Source organism: Chionomys nivalis, chromosome 7 (assembly GCF_950005125.1).
Source record: "Chionomys nivalis chromosome 7, mChiNiv1.1, whole genome shotgun sequence".
Lineage (NCBI taxonomy): Eukaryota > Metazoa > Chordata > Mammalia > Rodentia > Cricetidae > Chionomys > Chionomys nivalis.
In genome coordinates, this window is record NC_080092.1 from 12468883 (window position 1) to 12494486 (window position 25604).

The following is a 25604-nucleotide window of genomic DNA, read 5'->3' on the forward strand; positions in this document are numbered from 1 at the left end:
CCACTCTGGCCATTCCTTCTGACCTACTGGGTATGTCCTCTCCCCAACTTGGCCCCTAGATGCCAGGGCTTCCCACCTTTAAAAGGTTAAAAACATGAATGGGTGTTTTGCCTTCATGTATGCAAGTGTACCACACACAGGTAGTGCAATCAGCAAAGGGCTAGGATTATAGTCTGGGGCTCAATGCACAGCTTGACAAAGTGTATTTGTGTGGGACCAGAACCAAAGACTGCAAATGCAGAGGAGGAGAAGTGCGGGCTTCCCTCCAGAGTGGAAGCGTAACTATACAGGAAGCTGACACCTTCTGCTTACCTCCAGGTGCTGAGGGGACGGGAGGGGGTTGAGAAAAGTCAGGCTTAAAACTAATACCAGGAAGAGGACAAAGGTCCTGGTGGGTTGCCTGGACTAGAGGAAAGCTCACGGTGTAGTGAAATCTCTTCAGTCTGGACAGAGGGCAGCGTGAGGGCCACCTGGAGATCCACTCACTAGGTTCTCCTTCCTATGTGCGTCAGTGGACAGTCAGGACCCCCGAGGATTGCGGGAGTCTGTAGGATGGGTCACCGTATTCCGGTCCCTGAACTAATGTACGCATCAGTTCGCATCAGGGTAGGAATCACTATGCAGGAAGCAACCCAAGGCTCAGAAGCATCTTGCCCCCCCCCGCCCCCCCCGCCTAACTGGGCCCCTAAGGACTGACTGATGAGCTGGTCTGGTCAGGGAGGGGGTTCTTGACATTTGCCAGGGCGTGGGCGCGCGGCTATGTGCACCCTCAAGCTAGACGCAAAGTACACAACGGAGAAAAAGGGTCACAGGCGGGGGCGCAGGAATCAGGTTGGTTTTATTGACCAGACCAGACCACGAGGCTTGGCTGAAGCTATAAGCTGCCCTCCCTGGAAACAGCCATGACTACACCAGCCCAGGTCAGGCATGGGGGCGCCATAAATTCTTGGACCGGTCCTGGAGCCTGACGCGGTCGGCAATAAGGATGTGCTGCAGGAACCATGGCTGGGCGCGAAGCCTCTCTCCGAGGGCTCTAGGGAAAAAAAACAAAAAACAAACAAACAAACAAAAAAAACAGATCAGGACTCTGGAAAAAAAGAGCAAAACTCTCCATTCTGCCATTCTGTCCTCAGGGTGATAGGGAAAGGACTCTGGGAAATTCTAACATAACGGGAGTGTGGGGGCGTGGTGGCCACACCTGCAAAATCAGTACCCAGGAGGATGGGGAAGAATAATCCCTAACAAAACAAAACAAACAAGGGGCTGGAGATAAGCTCTGAGCAGAGCGCTTGCTTAGGTCCTAGGTTCCATTCCTAGAACCACATAAACCGGTGTGGTGGTGCACACCTGTAATCCGACCATTTTGGTAGGAGGATCAGAAGGAGCTACAAAGCAAAAAACAAACAAAAAAAACCCCAAAACAAACAAAAAACCAGTACGCAGGAACTAATGGTCACAGACCCCTGGAAACTCCCTTGGCCGCTGCCACCCCTGCCTCCCCCTTCTCCCGCTTACCTAGCAGACTCCTCTGAGATCCAGGAACCGCGGCTCAGCGACTGCTCCAGTTGGCGGGCTCGCTCTAGGTCCCGCGGAATCCGGGGCGCATAGACGGGAGGGCCAGCCCGCCAGCTCCTGCGTCGTGCCTCCTGCACCGGTGAAGGAAGCAGGAGGGGAGCGCTGCCGGCGACCCGCCCCGGGACCAGAGAGTCCGGGGAGAGCGGTCCAACGGCCCCACCCAGGGCACGGCGCCACAGGTAGGGCGAGCGGCGCAACCCCATGAGCAGACCCGAGGCGCGACCCACTGTGTGATAGCGAGGACTCGCCACGTGCTTGTACCAGGCCCCGGCGGGCAGCGGCAGCAGGAGCAGAAGCAATAGCAGCGGCAGCAGGGACCGGTTCACAGGAGCCCCCGGCCCGGGGCACCGCACTTCTCCGTTCGGCGCCAGCGCGCTCACGTCTATGGCCCCTTGGTGGGTAGGCCAGCTGCAGTGGAATTAGGACGTCGGAGCTCTGGAGGCTGGAGGAGACTAGTCAGTCGGTGCGACTACAGTCTCTCAGTGGCCACGCCCCGGCTCGCCCCCGCGGCACCTGCCACGCTCACCCAAGGGAGAGGGGGATGGAGAGTGAGAGGGAGGGAGGGAGAAGAGGGAACCCAGGCAACTAGAAGCATCTCACTGAGTAGGTCGCCAGCTGGACCGCTCTTGAGGCTCCAGGTTGGGATATCCCTGCTTACCCTTTAAGCTTTTATTTTTGTATTTTTTAAAATTGTGTGTGTGCTTAAGAGCAGGTGCGATAAGTGTTAGATATCCCTGGAGTGAGGTGGGCACAGTAACTTGAAGTACGCTATACCTCTTCGGAAAGGTCACCCATTAAAAATATAGCCGTTGTGGGGCTGGAGATATGCCTCAGAGGTTAAGAGTACTGGCTGCTCTTCGAAAGGTTCTGAGTTCAATTCCCAGCAACTACATGATGGCTCACAACCATCTGTAATGAGATCTGGTGCTCTCTTCTGGTGCTCATACATGTGGGCAGAACACTGTATACAAAGTAAATAAATCTGGGAGGTGGTGGTACATACCTTTAATCCCAGCACTTGGGGAGGCAGAAGCAGGCAGATCTCGGTAAGTTCGAGGCCAGTCTGGGCTACAAAGTGACAGCCAGGACTGTCATACTGTTGTACAGAGAACCTTTTATTGAAAAACAAAAACTACATGTATACACACACACACACACACACACACACACATATATATACATACCTATATATGGTGTGTGTGTGTATATATATATATATGCCATTGTACAGGCATGGTGTCCTGTGCCTATAATTCCAACACTCCAGAGGCAGAAGACTTATAAAGATTTTTTTTTAATATTTATTTATTTATTATGTATGCAATATTCTGTAGGCCAGAAGAGGGCACCAGACCCCATTGCAGATGGTTGTGAGCCACCATGTGGTTGCTGGGAATTGAACTCAGGACCTTTGGTAGAGCAGGCAATGCTCGTAACCTCTGAGCCATCTCTCCAGCCCCGAGTTACAAAGATTTTGAAGTCAATCTGAGACCTTAACCACGGACCCAGAGCCATCTCTCCAGGCCCCTACTTTTGGTTTCTTGAGAGGGTCTCATGTAGCCCAGGCTAGCCTCAAATGTGCTATGTAGCTTAAAATGACTTTGAACTACTGATCCTCCTGTTTCTACCTCCGGTGCTAATATTACAGATGTATGCCACCATTCCCATCTTGAAATACCTTATTTTGATCTCCAAACAAAAGGAGTGGGGAAGGAGGCTGGAGAGATGGTTCAGCAGTTAAGTGAACTGGCTGCTCTTCCGGAGTACCTAGGTGATTCTCAGAACCTACATAGTGGCTCACAACAGTCAGTAACTCTAGTGCTTCTTCTGGTCTCTTCAAGCACCAGGCATGAATGCAGCACAGAGACGCACATTCAAGACAAACACCCATACATACATACAAACACCATATATACATACATACAAACACCATACATACATACAAACACCCATACATATATACATACATAAAACACCCATACATACATACAAACACACATACAAACACCCATACATACATATGTGCAAACACCCACCCACCCATACATACATACATACACCCACACATACATACAAACACCCCTATATACATACAAACACCCATACATACAAAATGATAAAAATTTTAAAGATTGAGTTTTAAAAAGAGAGTGAAGGAGGAACCTACTTCAGAGACAGAAGGGTCCCAGGGGTCCTAGCAGGTTCTCTAGGCCTCCCTCACTTGGAGAACTCGACTCTGGATTTGGGTGGCTTATGAGGGTGGAGAAGGCCACAGTCTCCTCTGTCAGTTTCCTTTTTTTGTTTGTTTGTTTGTTTTGTTTTGTTTTTCGAGACAGGGTTTCTCTGTGTAACAGCCCTGGCTGTGCTGGAACTCACTTTGTTGACCAGACTGGCCTCAAACTCACAATGATCCGGCGATTCGCCTGCCTCTGATTAGTTTCCCCCTTTTAAATGAGGGAATGGTTGTTGGGCGGTGGTGGCGCACACCTTAACCCAGGCACTCTGTAGTCAGAGGCAGATGGATCTCCACGAGTCCAAGACCATTCTGGTCTACAGAGGAAGTTCCAGGAAATTCAGAGCTATTATACAGAGAAACCCTGACTCGAAAAAAAAAAAAAACCCTGTCTCAAAAAACAAAGAAAGAGCCGGGCGATGGTGGCGCACGCCTTTAATCCCAGCACTCGGGAGGCAGAGACAGGCAGATCTCTGTGAGGTCGAGACCAGCCTGGTCTACAAGAGCTAGCTAGTTCCAGGACAGGCTCCAAAGCCACAGAGAAACCCTGTCTTGAAAAACCAAAAAAAAAAAAAAAGAAAGAAAGAAAGAAAGAAAGAAAGAAAGAAAGAAAGAAAGAGAAAGAAAGAAAAAAGAAAAACATGAAAGGACTGGTGGTGGTGACCACTTCATCTTGTATTTATAAACAAATAATGCCAGGTGTGAACAGTACATCTCTGCTACCCAAACACTTGAGAACCTGGGGCAGGAAGATGATGGTGCGGTCCAGGCCTGCCTGAGTCACATAGTGAGGACCTGATTTCTATCCGAGGCAGGCCATGTCCCACACAGCCAAATTCAGGCTAGTAAGACCCCGTATCTAAACAAACAAATACAAAAAGTACACACACATCTGCAAGGTGAGGGTCTTGGCGCCATATCTGACACCCAGTAGGCACTCGGCGCTTGTAGGGGAGATTTTACTGTTGCTGCTTCAACAGCTCCGGGTCTGTCAAAGTGAACGCTTAAGTGAACACGTCTATGAGGTGGGCAGAGGATACAGAGGGGGCGGGCTGTTTGGCGTGAGGACCTTCGGGACCAGACAAGCGTCAATGAAAGCCGCCCCCATCAACCAACGTGTTCCTATGGGAGCCCTAGTCTTGGAGAGAGCGGCCTGGAGAGTGCTGTGGGCGGCGGCGAGGCACGACTCAGGCCATTAAGGTCCCCAGGCGCTGTTGCTCACTTCCAAATCAGGGACCTCAGGGAAAATCAATGGAGCAGGGAAAGTGTGGGGCGCCCCCTGGAGGTAGCCTGGGAAATGCAGCTCCCTATGACCATATCAACTGTGTGGTCCATCCTGAGATTGACCCCCAAGTACTAGACAGGCTGAATTAGAAAGATAGAAAGTTGCCAGTGTGAACAACTTAGGGGAAGACCTTGTCTGCAATCAAAAACTTAAAAAGGGGTAGGAGGCTGGAGAGATGGCTCAGTGGTTAAGGGCATTTGTTGATCTTGCAGACGATCCAGGTTTAGTTCCCAGCACCTGCATGGCTGGCAGTTTACAACTATTTGTAACTCTGCTTCCAGGGAACGCAGCACCCTGTTCTAGCCTCCATGGGCACCAGGTACGCACGTGCTGCACATGCATACATGCAGTCAAACACTCAGGCTGATCTCTGAGAGTTCGAGGCCAGCTTGGTCTAGAGAGCAAGTTCCAGGACAGCCAGGGCTACACAGAGAAACCCTGTCATGAAAAATAAGCAGACAAGCAAGCAAACAAACGAAAGGCTGGGGGGAGGGGCAGGAGCTGACTATATGGTTCTGAGATAGAGCCCTTCTTAACACGTGCGAGTCCCTCAGTTCAATTCCAAAGAAAGAAGGGAGGATCCAAACAGACAACTCAGAAGGTAAGGTGATTGCCACCAATTCTACCGACTCCAGTTCAATTCCTGAGACCCAACGGTGAAAGGAGGGAGCCAGCTCCTGCAAACTGTCCTCTGACTTCCACACTTGTGTCATGGACACAAAAATGCAGTTTACATGCCTGACTCAGTGTGCTGCTGCTTCCTGGAGCCTAAATGCCAGCCACCTCAGTCTGCAGCTGTGGTCCAAGGGAGGGAAAAGATACAAGTCAGGGTACAAGGGGAAGATAAAAGACATGGACCCAGAGGGAGGGGGTGCACAAAAGCTGAACTGTTCAAAGGCAGATAGAAGCAACCCAAGGTGGGGTTAGAGGAGCAGGGCATAGGATTCTCCTGAAGATTAGGGTACAGAGGGGGTCTCTGTGTCCTGCCCCCTCTTTCTGCCCAGGGCCTAGCAACAAAAGATTTTGTTGCTCATCAGGAAACAAAATGCCATTCGATTAGAAAGCAAGAGGCTTGGTTTCTAATCTGCTTCCATCTCTTTCAGCCAGTATTGATTTTAAATTTTTCAGATTGTAAATCTAGTTGCAAGTATTTAACGTGCACACACATACACCACAGCGTGTATGTGGCGGGCAGAGGACAACTTGCCAAGAATCGGCTCTTCCACTCATGTGGGTCTTCATGTGGGTCCTGGGGGTTGAACTCAGGTTGTGGGACATATGACACCTAGCACTGTGGCTAGCTAGCATTTTGACTCTCTGAGGCAAATTCTTGCCTTTCCATCTTTTGCTTTTCTTTCTTTGTTTTTGTTTTGAGACAGGATTTTGCTATGGAGCTCAGGTTGGGCTAAAAATCACTGTAACCCTCCTGTTTCGGTCTCCTGAGTACTGGGATCATAGGCACACACCACCATGCCTGGACAACTGTTCCGTTTTTAATGGTGGCCTTTCTGAAGAGACATAACACACCTAACATATGTCTAATGATTGTATCAATTCCTTTTCTTTCTTTTTTTTTTTTTGAGACAGGGTCTCACTGTGTAGCCTTGGCTAGCCTGGAATTTGTATTATAGGCCAATCTGGTCTTAGACTTACAGAGATACACCTGCCTCTGCTTCCCAAGAGCTAGTATTAAAAGCCTGAGCCAGCACGCCCAGTGTGACCGCAAAGTTCTGGTCTTCCTGCCTCCATCTTCCAAGTTTTTTTTTTAAATGTTTATTTATTTATTATATATACGATATTCTGCCTGTGTGTATACCTGCAGGGCAGAAGAGGGCACCAGACCCCATTACAGATGGTTGTGAGCCACCATGTGGTTGCTGGGAATTGAACTCAGGACCTTTGGTAGAGCAGGCAATGCTCTTAACCTCTGAGCCATCTCTCCAGCCCCCCATCTTCCAAGTTTTGAGATTGCAAGTGTGTGTGGTACCAGGAACTGAATCATCATTTTTACCAATTAAACCATATTCCCAGTCTTCAAGCCACTAAATGCTGTTTTCTGGGATGCAAGTGTTAAAATGTAAAAAAAAAAAAAAAAAAAAAAACATTTATTTATTTAGTAGGGGTGGGGCTGGAGTCATCGTGCTCACTTGGAGGTCAGACAGCATAGTTTAGTCTCTCCTTCCATTATATGGGACCTGTGGACCAAACCGAGCTCATTAAGCCATGTGATAATCACTGTTGCCTACTGAGCCATCGAGCTACCCTGTAGTTTTTAGGTTTTCATTTTGGTTTGGAACTCACTCTGTAAACCAGAGCCTCCAACTCAGAGACCCGCCTGCCTCTACCTTCCCTCCCAAGGGCTGGAATTAAAGGCATGTGCCACTACTGCCTGACATTCGTTTGTCTTTTATTCTCGCCTCATGAATCTGTGAGGCTAAATATCTGCATGTAGCTCCCGTCTTACCTGTCACACAGCAGGCTGCACGACCATCGAGGCCTGCGCGCGCTGACTGTTCTACTGTCGCAACGCCACAGCTATCGATCTACTGCTTCTTTGTGCTAGCGACTCAGTCAGCCCTACTAAAAGTAGGTAAGAAAAGACCCCTGTAGAGAAGTCTTTTACTGAATCTAGAGGCAAAACCAGGAGGGGCAGCAAAGGAAAGCGTCCATGACCCACCAACAGAGCTGGGACAGCCAGCCTGTTTACACGCCAGAGAACGATGTTAGCACCAATCACAGCCTTGCCTCTTTAGTCACAGTAGTCCCCCTGCTGGACTGTTGTGGGAAATTCCCCCATTCTGGCTTGCAATGATTACAGGGTCATCTAGAATTCAAGGTTTGTGATTTTTTTTTTTGGGGGGGGGGTTCGAGACAGGGTTTCTCTGTGGTTTTGGAGCCTGTCCTGGAACTAGCTCTTGTAGACCAGGCTGGTCTCGAACTCACAGAGATCCGCCTGCCTCTGCCTCCCAAGTGCTGGGATTAAAGGCGTGCGCTACCACCGCCCGGTGGTTTGTGATTTTTAAAAAAAAAAATCTGGGGCTTGCTTGAGGTTGTGCTTTTGGGAGGAGGGATAACCAACTTTGACGTTGCATTGTCTTCTCAAGGGAGGTCTAAGGTTCAAAATGGTGGCAGGTGGGTAGTGTGATTGGATGTTTTACTACCAGTCCCTTTGTTGGAAGTATCAAAAGCTGCCAATTAAGGAGTCACATTGTCCCACCCTTCAGTCTTCACTTATTTTCAGAAATAGGAACAACAGCCGGGCGGTGGTGGGCACGCCTTTCATCCCAGCACTCAGGAGGCAGAGGCAGGAGGATCTCTGTGAGTTCGAGGCCAGCCTGGTCTACAAGAGCTAGCTAGTTCCAGGACAGGAACCAAAAGCTACGGAGAAACCCTGTCTCGAAAATCAAAAAAAAGAAAAGAAAGAGAAAAGAAAAAAAAAAAGAAATAGGAACAACATAATACTTATTATCAGAATCTAAAGAGCTTCCCATTAACATTCAATTGTTATTTTAACAGAATTTTTTCATCTTTTAAAATTTATTTTTATAATCAGTCAGTAGTGGCGCAAGTCTTAGGAGGCAGAGGCAGGCAGATCTCTGAATTTGAGGCCAGCCTGGTCTACAGAGTGAGTTCCAGGACAGTCAGGGCTTCACAGAGAAATTCTGTCTCGGAAAAAAATAAAATAAAAAAATAAATAAAATGAATTTATTTTTATTTTACATGGATGGATGTTTTGTCTTCATTCATGCCTGTGCACCACATGTGTGTCTGGTGCCCTTAGAGAGCAGGAAACCAGAAGAGGATAGTAAATCCCCTGGAATTGAAGTTACAGATAGTTGTGAGCCTTCATGTGGGTGCTGGGAATCGAACTTATGACCTCTACAAGAACAGCCCCCCATTTTAACAGATTTTTTTTTTTTTAGACAGGGTTTCTTTGTAACTTTGGAGCCTGTCCCGGAACAAGCTCTTGTAGACCAGGCTGGCCTCGAACTCATAGAGATCCATCTGCCTCTGCCTCCAGAGTGCTGGGATTAAAGGTGTGCACCACCACCGCCAGGCTGATTTTCTTTCCCTCCCCCCCTCCATTCCCCCCTCCTCTCCCTCCCTCCCTCCCTCTCTCTCTCTTTCTTTCTTTCTTTCTTCCTTTCTTTCTTTTTTGGTTTTTTCGAGACAGAGTTTCTCTGTGGTTTTGGAGCCTGTCCTGGAACTAGCTCTTGTAGACCAGGCTGGTCTCGAACTCACAGAGATCCGCCTGCCTCTGCCTCCCGAGTGCTGGGATTAAAGGCGTGCGCCACCACCGCCTGGCTCTTTCTTTCTTTTTTTGACAGTGTCTCACCATGTAGCATTGGCTGCACTGGAACTTTTTATGTAGACCAGGCTGATCTCAAACTCAGAGATCCGCCTGCCTCTGCCTATGAGTGCTGGGATTAAAAGTGTGTGCCACCCAATCATTTTAACAGATTTTTGTTTTTTGAGACATGGTTTCTCTGTGTAGCCTTGGCTGTCCTGGAACTCTATAGAGCAGGCTGGCCTCTAACTCATAGAGATCTGCCTGCCCCTGCCTCTGGAGTGCTGGGATTAAAGGCATGCACCACCATGGACAGGCTTCATTTCAATAGATTTTAACAATACTTAACATCTGTCTAGTTGTTCAAGAGGAGATAAATCCCCATCATTTGTCTGAAGATGGAAATTGTATGTAGCCCGGTTCACTTTACTTAATTGGTATGGTGACTATTAGTGTTCAGGCATCTGTACTGGCCTGCTCTTAGGGTCCTGACAGGAGAAGTCTCACCTGCAGACACTGAGAGCACCTCCTGCGCACATTCACTATGTTCCCTTATAAAAGGTGGGCCTTGCCCACCTCCCGCCTGGCAGTCTGTCTGTCTCTCTTTGCCTCTCTCTCTTCTTCTGCCACTCCTGTCCCCAGAGGCTGGTCTCCTCCCTTCCCTTTCCAATTCCCTTCCCCCAATAAAAAACCCCTTCACCTGAGCTCTGTCTCATGGTATATTTCTCTTTCTCGCCATTTTTAAAATTGTAACAGTGATCCAGTTTTACAAATGAGGAAGTTATAGGCTTCAGTAGACCGACCAAGCTCAAGTACATAAATACCAGAATTGGGGTTTCCAGTCCACAGCTCTTTTTTTTTTTTTTGTTTGTTTGTTTGTTTTTTTAATTTTTCAAGACAAGGTCTTTGCTGTTCTGGAAGTAGCTCTTGTTGACCAGGCTGGCCTTGAACTCATGGAGATCCACCCGCCTCTGCCTCCCGAGTGCTGGGATTAAAGGCGTGCGCCACCACCGCCCAGCACCATATCTCTGATTCTAGCTATGGGCAAACACACACACACACACACACACACCACCTCCCATACACAAAATGCTACAACAAGCTGCCTCTTTCTAGAAGGGCACAGATTTGCACCCATTTTATTTCATCAGAGAGACCTCACACCAGTTGCAGAGACTTGAAGCCTAACGTTCACCACTAGCCATTCATGAAGCTCTTGGTGCTTCCCTGTTCCAGGTACTATGCCAGGCTGGGTGTGTCCTACACCAAAAGAACACGAGGTCCCTTCTCTAGCAGGACTGGGTGCTGGATGACATCTTTCCTGGTAAGGATTTGCAGCTTGTTAGAGCATTGTCAGAAGCTTATGTTCCAGGCTATAGAAAGTAGGGTCCTGAAAAGGTTGTTGGATCTATTCATTACTAGCTATATATAGCGTGTGTGTGTGTGTTTGTGCTAGGAATGGAACCCAGAGCCTCATGCATAGTAAGTCTCCAGTTAAATTTGAATATCAGATACGAATATAACACGTCCAAGTACGTCCCATCAGTGTTTGTGTGATACTTAGCTTCTGTTCGTAGTTTATCGGAAATACAGGATTCCCTGAGCTTCCTTCGGCGTCTCTAGAACTAGGGCCGGGAGAAAGAGAAGAGACCCCCGCGTCGAAATGACCAGGAAGATTCTAGGAGTCACAGGATAGAATGCCGGAGCATATCCTGCTCTACACCTTACCAAGCCCGGGAGGAAGTCGCAGTGCGTACTTCCGCCAGGCGGGGTGGTTGCCTGGAGGGGCAGTGACGTCGACGGAAGGGGCGGGTCTGTCGGGAGCCAGGCCGCGCCGTGCCGCGCCGGCCGGGAGGGGGCCGGAGCCCGGCCATGGCGGCGGCGGCTGGCGCCGAGGGGCGGCGCGCGGCTCTGGAGGCGGTGGCAGCGCCTGAGCGGGGCGGCGGGAGCTGCGTGCTGTGCTGCGGCGACCTGGAGGCTACGGCGCTGGGCCGCTGCGATCACCCGGTGTGCTACCGGTGCTCTACCAAGATGCGGGTGCTGTGCGAGCAGCGTTACTGCGCCGTGTGCCGCGAGGAGCTGCGCCAGGTGCGCGCCAGCGGGGCACGCGACGGGGAGCGGAGCGGAGAGGGCGGGCTTCTGATGCTTTGCCCGTTCGGTGTTCGGCCGCGGCCTGGCCGCGCCAGCTGCCGCCGGAGGCCCGGTGGTCGGTCCGAGCGGCATGCGATTGCCGGGCCTCCTGGGATTGGGGAAGCCACGGGCGTCTGGGCCGGGGGAGGAGGAGCGATGCCTGTGGGAACTCGAAGTCTGTGACCCTCCGCGGGAAGGGCAGGGTCAGGTCGAGAGCTCTCTTGGTCTGTGAGTGTTCATGTCTTCGGAATCGTCACTAAGGTAGAGGAGACAGCCAGGGGGAAGGAACCTCCAGGGACTGTCTATCCTGGAAGCTGACTGTTCTGTAAAAAAGGATTAAACTGGACATTTCCAGAGTAGTCGGGCTTCTGGGCCCCACCGGTGACCCTTAGCTTCTGAGACGGCGTTTCCATTTGTAGAGTGGGGGTGATGCCAGAACTTGATTCCCAGGTGCTTGGCAGTCCACAATGTTAGGAAGTTTTCCTCCTTCTTACTAGTTCTAGTTTTGGGGGTTCCTTCCTAAGTGGAGGGAAGGAGATGCTTCTTATTGTCTACGACTTGGAAACCCCTGAAGGTGTCAGAGGGCCTATGGAGTGTTCCCCCACACTCCAGCAATGCCAGCTGTTGGTGAGCAGTGTCCAGCTGGACTCCTTTGGTTTGCTGCCTTTAGAGATCTGTTTACTTCCAGCATTGTGAAATTACCTTGGTTGGTTCATGGAAGGCTTTGGCTAGTGGCATCTGCCAGGGCATCTCGCTTTCCTGTTCTTAGAAGTAATGCAGGGATAGCAATAATGCTAAGAATATTCTCTCTCTCTCTCTCTCTCTCTCTCTCTCTCTCTCTCTCTCTCTCTCTCTGGTTTCTTGAGACAGGATTTCTTTGTATAGCTTTGACTGTTCTAGAACTCGCTCTGTAGACCAGGCTGACCTCAAATTAGAGATTGACCTGCCTCTGCCTCCCTAGTTCTGGGATTTAAGGCATGTGCTACCACTACCCAACTTCTACTTCAGTTTCTGCCTTCAAATTTTTTATTTGAAGCCGGGCGGTGGTGGCGCACGCCTTTAATCCCAGCACTCGGGAGGCAGAAGCAGACGGATCTCTGTGAGTTCGAGACCAGCCTGGTCTACAAGAGCTAGTTCCAGGACAGGCTCCAAAACCACAGAGAAACCCTGTCTTGAAAAACCAAAAAAAAAAAAAAAATTTTTTTGATTTGAGTTCTGCCCTGGCTCTTTTTCAGACAGGGTCTCACTATGTAGTCCTGGCTGGCCTGGAACTTGTTATATTGGCCATGTTTGGCCTCTAAACCAGAGATTTACCTATGTCTGCCTCCTGAGTGCTGGTCGTGCACCACCATGTCCCACATGTTTTTCTGTTTTGTTTCAAGACAGGATCTCACTACGTAGCTCTGGCTATCCTGGAACTCACCTTTGTAGGCCAGGTTAGCCTTGAACTCAGAGATCCACCTGCCTCTGCCTCCTGAGTGCTGGGATCAAGAATGTGTGCCACTATGCCTGGCTTTTCTTTGTTAATATTTATGTTAAAGGAGTCAGCTGAAACCCTGGAGCATTCCCTAAGCATCTGCCTACGTCAGATGGGGAAGAGCAACTGGAAGAACTCGGTCTGTAATGTGGTGGAAGGAACCTTATCTTTCTGGGTGAGATCTGAGGTTCAGAAATATTCCAGGAAGCCTTTGGCTGGTGACCTACCCAGAGGTCCTTGCTTTGCTGGCCAGCCATGCATCATATACTGATGGGAAAGTCAAAACACTGGGGTTTTCCAGCCCGCCTTTAGCTTCCTTCTAGGAAGGAAGACGTTTCGGGGGTCTTTACATATGTAATCCTAGCCCGGCTTTGGATTTCACTCAGGAAGTTAGTGAACACATACATGTGTCAGCTATAGCCAGTGTCTGCCCTCCCTCATTCCTTGTGGGCCCCACACCCTCTAAGCTCTGTGGCAGGGGCTGTTGATGTGAGCTGTCAGCTTGCCCTGGCTGGGGCGTGGCTTGCTTGGCCAAGCCTGGGCTTCCTCGTGGGTTTGCACTACCATGCTGGGCAGCAAGAGTTGTTGGGGAGTTGGGTGAGGTGATACTGTCCAACTCAGTCTCTTCATTCATCCTACGGCTTCTTCACTTGTAACCTTGTAGCTTCCTTGTTCCTGAGTTCTGCATTACCTTGAGTATGACTTGTGTTCCTACCCAGAATCTCACAGTGACCCTTAGTTCCTGAACCCTGCCCTTGGCTTCCCTTAATGTGACTAAATGAAAATTAGGAGGGATGTGTGTAAGATGTTGTATGGAGCCGTTAATTCCTGCACTTGAGAGGCAGAAACAGGCGGACCTCCAAGTTTGAGGCCAGCCAGAGCGACACAGAGAAACCCTGTCTCGAAAAAGTCATGTGGAACTAGCCAGCTTCCTTTGTTGGGTGATTCTGTCTACCTTGATCATCTTTGTACAGACTTTGGAGTAGCGTCCAAGTATAGCAGAGAGACAGTGCACAACTTTGAAGCTGCGTCTGGTGAAGAACCAGGGCCGTCCTGACTTCAGCACAGCAGCTTAGGTAGCCTGACATCTGGTGTGAGGCTGTGGAGGTGGTGGACAAAACTGATCCAACGCTGAGTGGTGGAGAGCCTTGTGCTCAGTCTTTAGCACTGGGGAGAGAGACCAGCACACCCTGGTGATTAAGCCCTTGGGAGCTTCTGTGTTCCTCTGGACACATCTCTCCAGAGCCATTTTCTCTACCCTGTTGCTTGTCACATCTCTGGACAGACCACACCCCGCCCACAAGCGGGGGTGGGGGTGGGTGGGAGGGGAATGTTGAAGGCCTTCCCAGGATTGCTGCAAGGCCCAGGTCAGCAGGCCGTACCTGATGACTCATGGGTATTTTTTTGTTGTGGATGCGTTGTCTGCCATCTGTGATCCCTCCCACTCTCCCTTCCTTTCTTTGGACAGTCTCACTGTATACACAGGCTGGCCTGGAACTCATAAAGATCCATCTGTCTCTGCCTCCTGAGTGCTGAGATTAAACGTCTGTTCCATTATGCCTGGTGATCCTGGTCTTTCCAAAAGTTATCTCTGCTTCTGTCCCCAGTTGGACTCCCACCAGGAGATCTAACATCCATTTCTGTCGTCTGTGAGCACCACACATGAACGTGGTGCACAAACATACATGCAGGCAAATATACACATAAAATAATTTTTTAATTAAAAGATTTATTTTTCTTTTATGTGTATGTGTGCATGTTATTCCAGAAGAAGATGTTGAATCCTCTGGAACTGGAGTTACAGATGGTTGTAAGCCTCTATGTGGGTGCCATGAACTGAACCCAAGTTCTCTGGAAGAGAAGCAAACTCTCTTAACCACTGAACCATCTTTCCAGTCCAGTCCCGCCCATCCCATTACCCCCCCCCCCCATTGCACACTCTTGATGCATGATGTCTCACCTGTCTTTTTTCGGGGATGGGTTTCCAGACAGGGTTTCTTTGTATGTCCTGGAACTCACTCTGTAGACCAGGCTGACCTCAAACTCACAGAGATCTACCTACCTCTGCCTCCCAAGTGCTGGGATTAAAGGCGTGTGCCACCACCGCCCGGCTTTATCTTCTCTTTACCTAACACACACCTAGCATGCTGGAAGTTAGGAGGAGCAAGGTCCTCTGGCAGCCACTACCTGAGCAAGCTTCCCACCCCCTCAGTCTCCCCTGGAACTGGGCTGCCAATCCCACATGGCTGATTCAGAAGCATCCTTGCCTGACCTCTGGACCCTATGCTGCCTAGCCCAGGGCTCCCCAGAGTAACCTAGCCTCACACCCAGACTTGACCTGGCCTAAGCTTTCTCCTCAGATCGTGACCCTTTTCCTAGGACTCTTCTCTCCCTAACACCTTGTTTTTGTCTCCTTTGCCCCTGCCTAGCCTCACAGGGATGTCTACAGGAAGGGAAGGTCTTGCTGCTGGGGATGCCCCAGGATGCCCTGTTCTTCTGTCACCCACCGAGGCAGTCTAGATGAACAGTTTTGGTCTCTCTGCCTGGAAAAGGACAGGTTTTGTTCGCCTAGAGCTCCAGGCCTGCTGGCATCAGACCCAACACACCCAGCCTTTGGCCTACCCTGCCCATGAACCTCTTCCTAGGCCTTTTCCTGTACTTCCGTTCCCTTCTTGAGTCAGCCCTGTCTCCTCCCCTACCTCTCAGCCTGACCCAGGTGTATGTAGATTAGATTTACCTCCACCAAACTGGTATGCCTGGGCCTTGATGGCCCTCTGTTTCTGCTTGGCAGATCCACACCCCATTCCCCATACAGACTTGGCTCAGTGGTCCCTTGACATCACTTCTGCCTGCAGTTGATAATCATGTTTCTTGGTTCTTAGCCTCGGTGGCACAAGGTAAAGCAGATCTCTGGTTCCCTTGCACCCTCATCCCAGTCCTCTGGTTGCCAGCCAGGCCCTTCATAAGAACTCTGTCTGGCTTCTGGTCGTACTCATTACAGGATGTGTGCTATCTCCCTGCCTCTCCTCTGGGCACCTCAGGCTGTTCACGGAGATGTACTGTGGCTGAGCAACAAGCCAGCATGTGTAGGGCATGAACGCACAAGACGAGAGGTGGCTAGCACACATGAAGTGCTCTGCTCAGCATGTCTTGGCGCTAGCTGCCCAACAGAGGTGTTCAAGGGGCTGTGCCCATAGCCCCAAGGTAGATCAACCTCTTCCATGATAGCCTGAGATGCCACGCAGAGTAGATCCAAGTGCACAGCTGAGAGAGGTCCCCGGAGCTGGTAGCAATGTCGGGGGCGTCCCTGGCGCTGCTTCCTTTAGGGAAGGAAGTTGATCCTCCGCTACGTCTGTTGGGCTTGGATGCTTTTTGGCAGCTTCAGGGAGTTTCCTCAGACTGCTCTTCTGCCCGTCTTGGAGGAGCTAAGTGGGGGTGTGGCTGTGCCTGGTGCGTTTGCTTGTGTTGAGGAGCTTTCTAGCTGTTCCTACCAGCACTCTGCATGGTTCATGGTCCTGAGCTCTTCTTATTTGTTTGTTTTTGAGACAGGGTTTCTCTGTAGCCCTGACCATCCTTGATCTCACTCTGTAGACCAGGCTAGCCTCGAACTCACAGAGATCCACCTGCCTCTGCCTCCCAAATGCTTCCAGGGGACAGGAAAGCTGCATTATGGAGGGGGCAGCACAGCCATGTAAGGAATCCCCACTGTGAGCCTTCATTGGTTTGCCTTTAGGAGGGCACAGCTGTGACTGCCATTTAAGCATCATCTGTAACGTGGTATTGTAGCTCATGCCTGTAAATTTGGAAACTTTTTTTTTTTTTTTTTTTTTGGTTTTTCGAGATAGGGTTTCTCTGTGGCTTTGGAGCCTGTCCTGGAACTAGCTCTTGTAGACCAGGCTGGTCTCGAACTCACAGAGATCCGCCTACCTCTGCCTCCCAAGTGCTGGGATTAAAGGCGTGCGCCACCACAGCCCGGCTAAATTTGGAAACTTTGAAAGCTGAGGCAGTATTGGTTTTTGTTTATTTTTTCAAGACAGGGTTTCTCTGTGTTATAGCCCTGGCTGCCCTGGAACTTGCTTTGTAGACCACGCTAGCCTCTCAAACTCAAGAGATTCATTTGTCCTTGCCTTCTAAGCACTGGGATTAAAGGTGGGTGCCACCACCACCCAGCTTTTTTTTTTTTTTTTTTAAATGGGTCAGTCAGAACTACTTATTAAGATACTGTCTAAATAAATAAAAGTCTAGATGGTCTTAAACCAGGTACGTGATACACTCCTATAATCCTAGTACTTGGTAGGTGGAGGCAGGGAGAGTCTGGGAATTCAGAGCCAACTATGGCAGCACAGCATGTTTCTGGCAAACCTGGTTTCTATAAAACCCTGTCTAAAAAAAAAAAAACTAAAGATGATGTTGAGGGTATAGCTGCATCCAAGTACTGCCTACTTGTATCCAGCCTTACCAGCTATGACAGTGAGGTTTGTTAGGCCTCTGCTGACTTGTTCCCATCCCTAACTGGGTGTGGCTAGATCATGGAGGTTCCTTTGACTCCTGACAAGGGATAGATTCTTGTCTGTGTGCCATTTCCAAGTATATCATGACAAAGTGGAGCTGGCCTCTCCCCCAGCTCCTCCAGAGAACCAGACGTTTTGCTGCTTGGGGCCCTATGTGTGGGTGGAGCCACTGCCCGTCACTCCTCAGCTGCCTGAACTCTTGTATATTTTGGCTCAAAATCCCCTCCTGGGCTAAGCCTAGCCGTAACAGGTGACCTTGGTGTGACCTTTCCCAGCAGGGATGTACTGAAAAGGCTGAGCTGAAACCTGTGACCAGTGCCAGATGGGGGCCATGGCAGAGAGGCACCTGGCAAGGCCTTGAGTCAGAGAGGTGTGATAACAAGGGTCCCTGTGGTTGGCAATGTAAGTCACCACGTGGAGGAGCTTCATGGAGGAGATGGAGCCTTGGAGTCAGTTGGGGGAGGGGGCATGCAGGGGAAGGCTTTAGTGTCCCTCTCCCAGGCACTCTGTGTACCCGCTAGGCCCCTTCTCCAGTGGCTGCAGTATGTTTGTGGCTCATGCCTGGACTTAGGCAGCCTACACAAGCAGAAGCATGGGACTCTGACAGGAGTGGTCAGGTCCAGGTGCCCGTCTTGTGAGAGCCCTTTTCTGCTGTGGCATCATGGACAGGGTAGCCAGGTGTTGGTCAGCTGACAGCTCCCACATAACTTCTGCTGTTTCCGTAGCTGCTCTCTAGGGTGCATGCCCTCCAACCCCACGCCACCCAGTGGAAGTTCAGTACTCTGCTCTCCTCCGGGCCTTTAGGGCAGATACCAGGCCTACAGGAAGCATGGCTGCCTCCTGGTGGAGAGCCTGGATATCACATCTGTTCTCTAGTTCTTGTATGCTGCTTCCAGTGAGAGGAGCCTAGGCTATCTGTGGAACCAGTGGCTGCTGCCCACTTACTACTCTGAGGGCTCCTCTTCTGTCTCTGCTTGGTCCTTGGCCATCCCATCCAGTTCCTGCTCGCCACTCTATCTCTCCAGGTGGTCTTTGGGAAGAAGCTTCCTGCCTTTGCCATGATCCCCATCCACCAGCTCCAGCACGAGAAGAAATATGACATCTATTTTGCAGATGGAAAGGTGTTTGCATTGTACAGGTGAGGGGTCCTCAGCTGGAGGGGTGGCAGCTACCTTGCATCTGTATGACCCCTCAGAATCAGGAATGGGGAGTACTTGGTGCTAGTGACCTCAGGCCCATCTTGCAAGACAAGGAGCTCCTTGCTCTCCACCACGGTGGCAGTAGAAATGGGGGGGGGGTGTTAGCTGTTTTAGCCTTTTGAGGGACACAAGTGTATGCAAACAGATATTTAATTTAGGGTCCCCAAAACTCCAAAAAAGGCTAGCTAGAACCACAGACTTGGATCCTATGTCCTGTGAGCACAGTCATTGTCTCCCTGGGTGGGGGCCTGGCATGCGGCTCTGTTCTGGACAGTAACACTTAGCGCCCAGCACGGTGGGTGACTCTGTTGTCTCCCCAGGCAGCTGTTGCAGCATGAATGCCCACGGTGCCCCCACCTGCCATCCTTTGGCCTCTTCGGAGACTTGGAGCAGCACATGCGGAAGCAACATGAGCTCTTCTGCTGCAAGTTGTGTCTCAAGCACCTCAAGGTGTGCCCTAAGGATGAGGGGGCTGCCCTGGGGAATCCCCAGAAACTCCCAGGCCCCTACAGAGCCTTACATTGCTTATGAATGGGCAAGAAGGGGCCCCTGGTGGCTGCAAGGATCCTCCAGCTTTCAGTTGGCTCTAGGGCAGAGCTGATACTATCAGGGTCCTCTCATTGTCCATGATGCTCCACTGTGAGGCTTGGGAGCCCCAACCCTGTGTCTAGCCTTGTGTTCTCTGCAGATCTTCACCTATGAGCGCAAGTGGTACTCACGCAAGGACCTGGCTCGTCACCGCATGCAGGGTGACCCTGATGATACATCCCATCGGGGACATCCACTCTGTAAGTTCTGTGATGAGCGTTACCTGGACAATGATGAGCTGCTCAAGCACTTGCGCCGTGACCACTACTTCTGCCATTTCTGTGACTCTGATGGGGCCCAGGATTACTATAGGTGGGTGAGCCAGGGCTGCTTCAGGGGGTGGAGCCTGGAAGTCCTATAGGTGGGCAGGACCTGGGATGCTGCAGGGAAGGTAGTGGTGATGCTCCTAGGACTTTTCTGGGAGTTACCCGTTGTGCAGTAGATGATCTGGCTTCTGCTGACTCTGTCTGACAGTGATTATGCATACCTGCGTGAACACTTCCGGGAGAAGCACTTTCTGTGTGAGGAGGGCCGCTGCAGCACTGAACAGTTCACCCATGCCTTCCGCACTGAGATAGACCTCAAGGCTCATAAAACAGCTTGCCACAGCCGCAGCCGGGCTGAGGCACGCCAGAACCGGCAGATTGACCTTCAATTTAGCTTTGCACCACGGCACTCACGCCGGAATGAGGGTGAGCTAAGTGCCTATAGGCTCAGCTAGGCTTAGTTGCTGGGGCCTTCTGTGAGTCCTTGCTTTCCAGACCTCAGATCCAGGTCTCAGTTAGACCCCTGCTCAACTGAGACACACTGGAGGCACCCACTCAGCCTGTCTGAGCACCTAAACCTAGTGAGAATTCGTTCCTTTCCTGTCCACTTATACTCCTCTCCTGTGTTTTGCATCTTTGGCTCTGGAATCCCTAGGCTACTTCTCTGCCTCAGGAGACTATCACTGAGGCCCACTCTGTATTTCCCATCTCCTAAGGTAGGGACTAGGCCTGTCCTTGCACTAACTGGGCACCAGTTTCTAAAGGTCATGGCGGGTTTGGATTCTGCAGTGTCTGGCCTATCGTTGCAGATAATAAGTTTTGGGGGTGGGGAAGCCTCTGCCATCCAGACAGGAGCATGGCCATCAGTATGGTCTGGACAGCAGTTTTTTGGTCCTGCTGCTCTGTTAATCTGGGACAATGACAAGCTATGTACTGACCACAGGAGTCGTCAGTGGTGAGGACTACGAGGAGGTGGACAGGTACAACCGCCAGGGCCGAGCTGGCCGGGCCAGCGGGCGTGGAGCCCAGCAGAACCGCCGGGGAAGCTGGAGGTACAAGAGGTGGGAGGATTTGCATACCACTGACATTCTCCTGGCACCACCTCCACATGGTGGCAGCTGCCAGCAGTCAAGCTGGGAATAGGCATGAGGTCAGTGGGCTCCAGCCAGAGTTCCTGGGGTCCTGAGGGTGGCAACAATGTCTGCTCAGCAAGTAGAATGTTCTTTCTTCTTTATCTATTGCTAGATAAAGGGGGGAGGAATGGCACTCAGAAGCAGGGTGCAGTTGTGTCAGAAGTACCTGCAAAGCAACGATGTGCCCAGGCTACAGCAGGGATTGAGCCCAGACACTGCCTGTCTGAGGCTATGCCTTTGGGTCTTGCTCAGTCTGATGTCTTCCCCCACCCCTGCTCCGTCCTAGGGAAGAAGAAGACCGAGAAGTGGCAGCTGCTATCCGGGCCTCCGTGGCTGCTCAACAGCAAGAGGACACTCACAGGGCTGAGGACCGGGAAGAGGGTAGCAGGCCCAAGAAAGAGGATGCAGCAGCCAGGGGGTCTGAGGAGCCCCGTGGCTCCCGGCGCCTGCCTCGGACTCAGGGTGAAGGCACAGGTAACAGCAGCCCGCCTGGGCAGGAAAAGCTGCCAGCTCCTAGTCAACATCTCATCTTCCCCAAGCCTGTTCTCAGACTTCTCTGAACTCATTTCATGTCTGTAGGCTCCAAGGAAGCCTCAACAAACGGTCCTGTAAGCCAAGAAGCCTTCCCAACCACAGGCCCAGGACCAGTGGCTGCCCCCTCAAAGTATGTTTGGGAATTGGGAAGGAGGGTGTGGTGTCTATGATAGACAGGACAGATTTGACCAAGTCCCGCTGATGAACCACTGACCAGTTCTCCCTTCCCTGGATCCAGCACCCTCCCACCACCTAACCCCAAGCTCAAGGATGAAGACTTCCCCAGTCTCTGTGCCTCCACTTCCTCCTGCTGCACAGCGGTTACCCCAGGCTCTGTGGGCCTGGCACTGGCTTATCCTGGTCCTTCCAGGGGCAAAAACACCTTCCAGGAAGAGGACTTCCCTGCCTTGGTTTCCTCGGCACCCAAGCCCAGCAGTGCCCCCTCTAGCCTCATCTCAGCTTGGAACAGCAGCTGCAGCAAGAAAGGGAACCCACCTACACCAGGGGCCCAGGCTGTAGTTGGTGGCAGCCAGCCTCCCCGGAAGGCAGGGAAGGGGAGCAGGGGTGGCCGGAAGGGTGGCCCAGCCCCAGTGGATGAGGAGGAGGGTGGTGGCCTCACTGTGCAGGAGCTTCGGAGTGTGCCCACCACAGTGGCTGTCTCTTCTTTGCTGGCGCCAACTGCCAACCAGAGTTCTACCAAGGTTGGCAAGAAGAAGAAGGTGGGCTCTGAGAAGACTGGAGCTGCGTCGTCCCCACTGCTGCCCCCTGATCACATCCCAAAGCCCTCTGGGGCTGAGCAGGCCCCTGACTCCTCTCTAAGCAAAGCTGAAGTGCCAGTAACCATTGTCAATGGACATTCGGAGGGGCCAGCCCTGGCCCGGAGCACCCCGAAGGAGCCTCCAGGGCTTCCGAGGCCTCTGGGTCCCCTCCCCTGCCCCATACCACAGGAGGACTTCCCAGCACTTGGAGGCCCTTGTCCACCCAGGATGCCTCCTCCCCCAGGTATGTGTTCCTCGGGTTTCGGAGAAGTGCTAGCGTCCTAGGGTTAGGTAGGAGGTCAACCCACGGTGGGAATGTGTGGTGGACTCCCAGTTCTCCCATAGAGGAAACTTGCGTGCTGCTGTGTCTACTCTGGATGCAGGAGCCACCCTGAGCTGCCACAGCTAACTACTTCTTAGTGCTTTGTAGGGCAGGGAGTTCCCTACAGTGGTGAGTCCCCCACATAGGGTTCTGGTCCTGAACCTGCTACAGGGCTGGGCACTCAGAAAAACTGGACCAGTTGGGACCAGGTTGAGGTTCTTGTCACCCTGCAGGCTTTAACACCGTGGCGCTCTTGAAGAGTACACCGTCTCCACCCCCGCTCCCACCAGGCCTGGTGCCTCCCGTCAGCAAGCCACCCCCTGGCTTCTCCAGTTTCCTGCCCAGTTCCCACTCAGCCTGTGTTCCCAGTCCCACCACCACCACCATGAAAGCGTAAGTGGGGTGGGCTCCCTGACCTTCTGACCTTCTGCCACTGGTCACTGGGTACTCATGGGAGGGTGCAACCTAAGTCACCCTAAATGCTCAAGCCTCCTCATCTGACCTCAGACCCCGGCTAACACCCACGCCACGAGCCTACTTAGTTCCTGAGAACTTCCGGGAGAGGAACCTACAGCTCATCCAGTCCATCAAGGACTTTCTGCAGAGTGAGGCCTGCTTCAGCAAGTTTAAGAGCCATTCAGGGGAGTTCAGACAGGTGAGGTGAGAGCAGTTGGGAGGTTGGCCTGTCTTTGCCCAGGGTGAAAATGACTGGCTGTGGCTCTCTGGGTGGCAGGGGATGATCTCTGCGGCACAGTACTACAAAAGCTGCCGAGACCTGCTTGGGGAGAACTTCCAGAAGATCTTCAGTGAGCTACTGGCGCTCCTACCAGACATAGCCAAACAACAGGAGCTGCTGTCCGCACACACTGACTTCTGCAGTCGTGAGAAGCCTCCCAGCTCCAAGTCTAAGAAGAACAAGAAGAATGTGTGGCAGACCAGCACCCAACAGCTGGGCCTGGACTGCTGCGTGTGCCCCACCTGCCAGCAGGTACTGGCACACGGTGACATCAGCAGCCACCAGGCACTGCACGCTGCCCGGGACGATGACTTCCCCTCCCTTCAAGCCATTGCCAGGATCATTACGTAGCTCCTGCTGGTGAGGGCAAGAGCTATCACACCCTAGCGCTTCCTCCCTCCTCCCAGCTGCCAGGCAGCTAGGCTGGGCCCTGGGAAGGCTGAGGCTCAGGCCTCCTGGTTATCCAGGCCTGCCAGGAGGGCATCAGGGAAGGTCTACCCTGTGCACCATCACTTAAGTTCTGTCCCCTGCTTGGAAGAGAGCCAATCTTGGTTTGTATTGGGATTTTGGAATGTGCCAGGGGAGGGAAGGACTAGGATGTCGGGACCTGAACCTGTGGTCATAGCTAGATGTCTCAGTGGCCTGAAGAGCCCTCCTGAGTCGAGCCCACAGCTGACAGCTTCGGGTGTACTGGTGCTGGAGTCAGAGTCAGTGTGCTGTGTAGACAATTGGTTGTTTCAGAGAGAATGTTCCAGATTAAAACCACACACAAAATTGTGCTACTTGAAGTTCAATCTTTTTATGAGACAAGTTAAACTAAGATCTCAAATTGCCTCTGACATTTTATAAAAGACAGTTTATCTTCAAATAAATTTATTTTACAGTACTGCACATAGGTGGTGTCCTGAGTATCTCTGCCTCTGAGTGTATCAGGAAGCCTGGATACATGCACTATGTATGCTGGGGTGCAAGGAGGCCTAGAGGAGTGGCTTGGCAGCAGGGGTTTGTTCACAGGAAGAGGTTGGCAGCCCTGGGTCCCACATGGAGCTAAGGCACTGCCCAGATTTCCCAGAACAAACCTGGCCGTGCATGACCTAACAATTGATTATCGATGAAAGTGCCTTTCAAAAATAGGGTTACGCCGGGCGGTGGTGGCGCACGCCTTTAATTCCAGCACTCGGGAGGCAGAGGCAGGCGGATCTCTGTGAGTTCAAGACCAGCCTGGTCTACAAGAGCTAGTTCCAGGACAGGCTCCAAAACCACAGAGAAACCCTGTCTCGAAAAACACACAAAAACAAAAAAAACAAAAAAAATAGGGTTACATAGCTGGGAGGTGGTGGCACATACCTTTAATCCCACCACATGGGAGACAAGGGCAGGTGATCTCTGAGTTCAAGGCCAGCCTGGTCTATAGAGTGAGTTCCAGGATAACAGTGCTATATAGAAAAACTCTGCCTCGATAAATGAATAAATGAGTGAATAAAACGAATGAGTAAAACTTGTTAAATAAATAAGCAAGTAAGTAAATAAATAAGGGGATGTGCGGGGCCAGCAAAATGTTTCAGTGGGTAAAGGTGCTTGCTGCCAAACTTAGCAACCTGAGTTTGATCTCCTAGAACCTACCCAGTAGGAGAGACAGCTCCTACAAGGTGGTTTCTAATGTTTATGCACACACATACATAAAAGTTTTTTGAGTTTTTCTTTTGTTTTCTTTCTTGAAACAGGATCTTTACATAATCCTGATTGTCTTAGAGCTTGCTTTGTAGACCATGCTGGTGTCAAACTCTCTGAGATCTGCCTGCCTCTGTTGGTCTAGCTTTCTTAACAGGACTAAGGAAAGAGCCCCAGGGAACTAGAAAGTACTACAGAGATCAAATAAAGTCAGAGATTTAGGAAAATGACCCCAGAAAGTAATGAGGTCAAAGCTCATGTCCCAGGTACCCATATACCCTCCACACTTTACCACCAATCCTGTATCAGACTGGACATTGGGATGTTCACATGAGCCAGGTCTGAATAGCACCCTAACATCTAAAAGATCTAAAACAGAACTGATAGTCACCCAATGGAAGGAGCCGCCTGGACCAACCACGTCAATTAGTTACTAAAGCAAGATAAACATTTTTAAAAGTGGGGGGAAAAAGACGTTGAGCCTGGCAGTGGTGGTGAATGCCTTTAATCTCAGCCTTCAGGAGGCAGAGGCGGGAGGATCTCTGAGTTCCAGGCCAGTCTGTTGCTTCACAGAGAAGCCCTATTCGAAAAAACCAAAAAGAAGGTCGGGCGGTGTTGGCGCATGCCTTTAATCCCAGCACTTGGGAGGCAGAGGCAGGCAGAGCTTTGTGAGTTTGAGGCCAGCCTGGTCTACAAGAGCTAGTTCCAGGACAGGCTCCAAAGCTACAGAGAAACCCTGTCTAAAAGACCAAGAAAAGAAAAGAAAAAACGGTTGTTTGTATTGAGACTAGATGTAGCTCAATTTGGAAAGTGTTTGCACAAAGTCCTGAGTTCAATCTCTAGCAGCATGTGAAACAAGTGTGGTGATTGATGTGCTTGATGCAAGCCTGTACTCTCA

The 25604-nt window shown here is 51.1% G+C and overlaps 2 protein-coding genes across 4 annotated transcripts; one reads left to right on the top strand and one right to left on the bottom strand.

Moving 5' to 3' along the window:
• Positions 1-825: 825 nt before the first annotated feature.
• Npw (neuropeptide W) lies at positions 826-11255 on the bottom strand. The gene is made up of 3 exons (XM_057776964.1): positions 11139-11255; positions 1516-1994; positions 826-1033 (listed from the first exon to the last, which is right to left on the bottom strand). The coding sequence occupies exons 1-3, from the start codon at positions 11253-11255 to the stop codon at positions 922-924; spliced, it is 708 nt and encodes a 235-aa protein (XP_057632947.1). The 3' UTR covers positions 826-921.
• Znf598 (zinc finger protein 598, E3 ubiquitin ligase) lies at positions 11200-23926 on the top strand. Of its 3 annotated transcripts, none has more exons than XM_057775866.1 (12): positions 11200-11469; positions 18525-18637; positions 19019-19148; positions 19387-19598; positions 19761-19978; positions 20496-20613; positions 20972-21159; positions 21265-21349; positions 21458-22221; positions 22533-22692; positions 22807-22954; positions 23033-23926. In XM_057775866.1, exons 1-12 carry the CDS (start codon positions 11254-11256, stop codon positions 23384-23386), a joined length of 2706 nt encoding a protein of 901 aa, XP_057631849.1. In that variant the 5' UTR covers positions 11200-11253; the 3' UTR covers positions 23387-23926. The 3 variants fall into 3 exon arrangements, with proteins under 3 accessions (XP_057631849.1, XP_057631850.1, XP_057631851.1); XM_057775867.1 differs by having other exon boundaries at positions 20496-20604; XM_057775868.1 differs by lacking the exon at positions 11200-11469 and having other exon boundaries at positions 18542-18637; positions 19023-19148.
• Positions 23927-25604: the final 1678 nt, after the last annotated feature.